This window comes from Vombatus ursinus, unplaced genomic scaffold (genome assembly GCF_900497805.2).
Source record: "Vombatus ursinus unplaced genomic scaffold, bare-nosed wombat genome assembly UNPS02014945.1, whole genome shotgun sequence".
In the NCBI taxonomy this organism is placed as follows: Eukaryota; Metazoa; Chordata; class Mammalia; order Diprotodontia; family Vombatidae; genus Vombatus; species Vombatus ursinus.
Window position 1 is genome coordinate 193,216 of NW_020954723.1, and position 6,754 is coordinate 199,969.

General features: G+C 43.3%; 1 protein-coding gene across 1 annotated transcript in view; it reads left to right on the forward strand.

The window, feature by feature from the left end:
* The window catches only part of LOC114030028 (zinc finger protein DPF3), a gene marked incomplete at its 5' end in the record, with an annotated part of 168,369 nt that extends 166,810 nt beyond the window's left edge, over positions 1-1,559 (forward strand). Inside the window, 2 exons of the mRNA XM_027844692.1 lie at positions 230-311; positions 1,489-1,559. Coding sequence (XP_027700493.1) covers positions 230-311; positions 1,489-1,559 — 153 coding nt within the window. The remainder of the gene's footprint in view (positions 1-229; positions 312-1,488) is intronic.
* Positions 1,560-6,754: the final 5,195 nt, after the last annotated feature.

Sequence of the window (6,754 nt, forward strand, 5' to 3'; positions counted from 1 at the left end):
TCTCTCTCTCTCTCTCTCTCTCTCTCTCTCTCTCTCTCTCTCTCTCTCTCTCTCTCTCTCTCTCTCTCTCTCTCTGTCTCTCTGCCTTTCTCTCCCTCTCCCCCTTTCCCTCTCCCTCTCCCTCCCTCCCTCCTTCCCTTTGTCTGTCTCTGTCTCTCTGTCTCTGTCTCTGTGTCTTTCTCTGTCTCTCTTGCAACCCCCCCCATCTCTCTCTGTCCCTCTCCATCAGGACCAGCTGCTCTTCTGTGATGACTGTGACCGTGGCTATCACATGTATTGTTTAAATCCCCCCGTGGCTGAGCCCCCTGAAGGTAACCGACAGAACTCTCAAATTAAGGGCTGCGGAAGAGTATTTTATAGTGAAATGACCAATGTAAGGTGAAGTGTGGGGGAAAAAAGAAAAAGGTTATGTAGTTCCCTGCTACCCCTTTCCCAGGATTCCCTGTGGGGATACCGACTCACTGGAGAAACAGCTTTGCTGGACCAACTATCTCATTGATCTAGAAAACCTTAGTAGAGAGTGATAGCAAATAGATTCTTAGAAAACAGAAACTGGATTCAGAAGACAGAGACAATCTGCATATCCAGGAAAACAGGTCCAGGACTAGATGCCTGAAGACTGAATTTGGAGGAGGGGTGAGGAGTGTGTATCAAAACCTAGAAGAAATTTCTTTTTCTTTGGACCTGTGATTTTATCCATGTAGATTAACTCCTACTGTGGAAATCCCTCCCTTACTAATGCAGATAGCTATAAATTATAACAGCTACAACATAATATTTATAATATACCATTATAATGTATAATTACATACAAATATTTATAGAACATATGTAACATTATTATAACACATCATAATTTAGAATTACATATAAATTACATAATTTATAATAATTACAACTATCTATAATTTATAGAGTTAGAGAATTGCCAAAGACATAGGAAAGTGATTTATCCAGGTTTACACAGCTAGTATGAAGGGAGGCGGGGCAGGACTTTAAGCCTGGTTCTTTCTGATTCCAAAGCCAGCCCTCTTTCCATTACAAGCAGTCTAAAGAGTAAAGCATTCTGCCCAGGTACTTTGTCTCTGTTGAGTTATTCTAGGAAAATGGGGGACAGATGTGTTACAGATTTAAGGGATCTTTAAAAGCTCCAAAATGCTACATTTGGGGGAAGGGGTTTCAGAGACACTCCCCCTCCTCCAATAACTTTATTATGGTACTGACAAGAGAGGCAGAATGGAGTAGGGGGTAGAGTTGGCTTTGAAGCCAGGAGGACCTAGGTTTGAATATATCCTGGCTCTTAATGCCGCAGGCAGCTTTCCAACACTGCATTGTAGCGCAGGTAGCGGTGACCTGTCTTGGGAGAGGGAGTTTCCTCACTATATGAATGAAATCACAGTTCTAGCCCCCATCTCTATTCTGGCTTATAATGCGGGCTCTGGGTCAGGGCTAACACTGATACAATCTTGTTTTTTGTTCCTCGTCTAGGGAGCTGGAGTTGCCACCTGTGCTGGGAATTGCTCAAAGAGAAAGCATCCGCCTTTGGCTGCCAGGCCTAGGGGGCTGACCCCCGGGATGTAGGATGTCACTTGCTCCTGTCGAGCTGGTACCAGCACACAATTTCCAAACTCAGACCAAGCACCCACATCCCCACACCTAGACAGACCAACACAAAAGAAAACAGTCACAGAGGGACACACAAGGACACTTGAAAACAAGAGGAGGAGGCATGTATTTACCTCCCTTGGGTAGGTTCCACCACTTCAGACAGCCCCCTCCTGGGTCTTACTAGAAGGAACTTGTACTTTTCAAGAAAGAAAGCCCCAATTCCTCCCCTCACTTTCTCTCTCCCCTGCTTCCCCATTGACATTTCCCTCACTTTTGTCTGAGCACTGAAACTTTCTCACTGGTTTCTGGGCTAAATGGAAGCTGTTCTATGAACACTGAATAGTCATTCTTGTGCAGTCTGGTGTTTTATGTTCTCTCTGTTCCAAGAAACCTTCAATGATTCTCCAACCCTTTGCCCTCTCACTTGCCTTCTCTGCCCCCTTCACAAATCCCACCAGGCAGTAATACCTTCCACCCCTTCACTGGTTCAAGAGGACAAGCCTCACTGGGAATTTCCTGGTCCCAAAGCGGGCCACCATCCTGAAAATCTGGGTTGCTCCCAAACTCTGCCCTCAGAAACTTTATGTGAAAAAAAAAAGTTCTACTTTCCTGCTGCCCCAACAATATGTCCAGTGGCATGAATAACCCCAAGGGGTCCAGATCCCCTGAATTCAATCACTTGATAGAGGAGTGGGAAAAGAAAGAACAGGGAGATGAAGGAAAGAGGAAGAGAATAATGGGAAAATGTAAATGAAGTCTTGTGCCACCAGCCAGTGTTTGCTCTTTGCTTCCCAAATAGGAGAAGCTTTGGAAGGCACTGTGCTTGTCTGATTGACTTAGACATAATCCCCTGGATTGAAGCCTTTTTTGGGGGGGGGGGGAAGGCAAATTAGTTTGAGAGGTACTGTAAGTATAGACCATGGAGAGAAAGAGAAAGAATCTTTCCTTCCAACCAAACTTTTTGATCAACTTTTCTTGTTGGAACTCCAGGACCACAGCTTGGAGAACCAGGAGGCCAAGGTGACATCTGTTTTCCCTAGGTAAGGGGTAACCAAACCAAGTGTGTAGTTTGGTATTAGAAGCCCTTTCAGTATTGACAGTGTGAGTGGCACCAGGAGTACTTTTTTGCCAAGGAACTTTCTTAATTCTGACAGTATATTTTTTGCTGGGGTGAATTGAAGCATGATTCCTGGGAAGGTCTTTTAGGTAGCAGAGAGATGATTATTGATTATTTGAGAAGCTGCCTGGCAGAGTGGATGGAGAGGTGATTTCAAAGTCAGGAGGAACCAGGTTCAGGTCTTACCTTTGACACATACTGGGTACAGGATCCTAGGCAAGTAAACCAGTGCTCCTGGACAGGTCTCTAAGAAGGTAAATTTAAGAGCAGGTACCAATCTGCATTAGTAAAGGGTGTTCCTCACTGGGAATTCCCTCTATGCATGTAGTCACAAATCTGGTCTTCCTTTCCTCCTAAAAAAAAGCAAATAATTAGAATCATGAGACAAAATAATTATTTAGAAGCATCAGTTTTGGAGGTTCCTTGACTTTCAAATCTCCCTTTTGACTTTACCTAAAAAAATGAGTACTTGAAGGTAGAAGATGATCAGCTCAGATTCTAAAAATGGTGAGCATTCCAGGATGGCCCCATGGGCTGGAACTTGTCAGGCTGCCTTTGAAATGGGGCAGCAGGTTTCTGGAAAATCATTTGCCCAAAGGGCAGGTTTCTGTAGTGGGGACCCTGGTGCATGCTCTATTTCCCTGCTATCAGCTCCAACTCCTTGGTCCAGCTCCTGACTACAAAGGCAGAGGTTATTTTTAGCCCACAAACTCCCCCAAGAAGCCTGTTGGGATTTGGGGTAGCTGGCCACTTCTGCTGCTCTGTTTGCTTTCGAATTTGGCAGGAGCTCACATTTCCTGTGCTAATTGCTGGCAGCCAGTAAATCAGATGTAGCATAGGGAGGAGCTGAGCATTTAGTGTTCCTACCCCCTCCCCAACCCCCACCTTGCCCCTTTCCCTAATCCATTTCTTTGGCTGAAGCGACCCATGACAAGAGACTTGGGTCATTTTCCTGTACGAGAATGCAGGCTATGAGTGATTTACACGCATATATAATGATCTCATTTAAAAGGACTGTCCAGATGGAAATCACGTCTTCCTCCCAAGACATTGCCTTCTCCTTCCTAGCAATCCTACTTTGGATTATGAAGGATTGAGTATTTAAGAAGTCTGGAAATGTTTTTTGGAGGTTGACTTTCTCCACATGTGATTTGTTTGTTTTTCCCTTTGCCTACCTGGGGAGTGAAATCAGACTGACCATATTTTTTTCTGTTTTTGATGAGGTGACTCTTTAATTCTTTCAGGGCACAAAAAGACAGTGCTCCATGCTCCAGAGGGTTGATTATTGGGTTCTTAAAAATCATTTCAATTGACTTTGGGGGAAAATTCACTAAAATAATCCCAGATGTCATAAGTCCTCAAATCTTAAATATTTATGTGTAAATGTATATATGTGTGTGTCTACACACACACACACACACACACACACACACACACACACATACACACAAAACCAAAATCTTGGGACTCAGGTCCTTGCCTGATAAATGAAGAGTTTGGAGTCAACCTCTAAGCTCTCCCTGACCTAATGTTCTGTGATTCTATAAAATCAGTTGACAATGTAGGTCTCCTTGTAGATTGCTCTGAATCTGCCTGTCCTGCATCATTGCACACAACAAGGTTGTCCAGTCCAGTTCTCTGTCTGCAGGCACATCTGCTCTGATAGCATATGCTGAAAATATAGCCATCAAGTTTCCCAAGCTTATGGAAAAATAACTCACCACCAGTGGCTGCCGTAAGGAGACAGATAGACCATGTGGTCAAGTGTTCAGGGGTCTGGAATGGGGACATTCTTAGAAGGTTTCTGCATGCTGTTCCCAGCTTTGTTGTTTTCTTGAGGAATGACCCTAGGAAGCTCCTTTCATCTTTGTATACCTTACTTTCTTCATCTGGAAAGCAAAGATAACAAAACCCTGATAGTGAGGGCCCATTTTCGTTAGAAGAATTGGTAGAATCTTTATGAAAAGGGAGGCACAGGAGCAATGTAATCTAGGGAAAAGAACATTGGACTTCAGTTCAGAAGGCTTGGGTTCTAACCCTGACTTTGATACTTTATAGCCTGCTGCCACTGATGAGTCATTTCACATCTCTGGTCCTAAATTCTGCATCTGTAAAATGGGCATAATCATACTTGCACTTGCTCCGTCACAGGATTAGTGTGAGGGGAGGACTTTGCAAACTGAAAGCACCCTACAAATGCCAGCTGCTGTTATTAGATGGCACCAAATATTGCTTAATCTGGTTTTAAAGGGAAGGTGTTAGAATATTTGAAATTGACCATCTCTTTTGAACCTTGGTGGAACAAAGTATTAAAGTAAAGAGATGTACTCTGGTAGCTGCAGAAATCTGGGCTGCACCCAAAGTAACTTGCACATCCACTTCCTTTGCCTGAGTATATTAGGGTTAAATGCTTACCTGATATCTCCCTTAAGGCAGTGTTGTACTGGTTCTTGAGTCAAAGGACCTAAGTTGGAATCCCATCTTTGATGATTACTAGTGGTGTAACTTTGGGCAAATCACCTAACTTCCCTGAGTCTCAGTCTCCTTGTCTGTAAAATTTGAGGTAGTTGGCTTCTAAGGTCCTTTCCACTGGATTAAAAATAGGCCAATGGAAGTTCAGTAATGAGGGCCATCTTGTTTTTGGGTAAGACCATGCCAAAGGTATCTTGGGCCTGTCATAATGTGTATATAGATTGAGTTGAGGGGGATGAAATTTTAGAAATGTGTGCTTGAATTTAGTCTTAATTTTCAAAGTATTATGACTCCAGGGAAGCAGCCTGATAGAGTGGAAGAAAGTTGTGCTTGATTTGGAATTGGAGGACCTGGGTCTGTAACTTAGTATGAACAAGCCTTGGGTGTGACTTTGGGCAAGTCATTCAACCCCTCTGGGCCTCAGTTTCTTCTCCTTTTAAAAGAGAGGATTGGACTAGGAACTAAATGGTCTTGAATGACTAGCTTTAAATGTGGGCTATGCCCTCCATCAGAGGGCTAAAGAACTGAGGATGGAGACCTAAGTAAAGGGGAGGGGGACGGAGAATTCAGAATAGAGAATTGCCACTGATTCAAGAAAATCTAGGCATAGCTGGATCCTTAGGAGAAGTCACTATTAAGGGATATCAAGGCAGCTAAAGTTAACCCTTAGGGATAGCTCAGTGGCACAGCGCATAGAGCACTTGGACTGAAGTCAGGAAGACTCATTTTCCTGAGTTCAAATATGGCCTCAGATACTTACTAGCTGTGTGACTCTGGGCAAACCACTTAACCCCATTTGCCTCAGTTTCCTCATCTGTAAAATGACCTGGAGAGGCAGATGGCAAACCCCTACAGTATCATTGCCAAGAAAACTCCAAACGGGATCATCAAGAGTTGAACTCAACTGAACAACAGCAAAGACAGTCTATAATTCAATACTCCCTGCCTGATTACTTTTCCTATTCTGGTTACTTGCTGTAGCAGGAAGCTGAGCAATGAGGTGAAGGGCAATCATTTTAGATCACAGATCCAGAGGTAGAAGGGACATTGAGTCCAACCCCTTCATTTTATACTTGAAGAAAGGTTGTTCTGTGCCTCTCGACTCAGCCCTATACTTAACAGAGGGAAGGTAAAACAGGCATATCCAAGCCAAGGCTCCAAATCCTTTTCTACCTGTGGCCATGTAACCTAAAAGTAAAACAGTAAGCAATCAACATGAGAAAGTGGAAAGAGTGCTCTGAAATCAGAGGACTTTGGGTTTGAATCTCTGCTCTGCCACTTAATCCCTGCGTGACCCTGGGTAATTCTCAGCCTCAGTTTCCTCATCTATAAAATGAGAGCATTGGACTAGATGACCTCCTTGTAGCTATAAATCTATGATTTAGATAAATCAATTCACTTCTATGGGGTTCCACATTTTCTTTTTTTAAAGAATGCTTATTTTAACATTCTTTTCTTTCTAAATTTTGAATTCCAAATAATCCTCTTCCCTCCCACCCCTCTCCCACCTACTGAGAAGGTAAGCAATACGATATCAATTATACAAGTGAAATCATG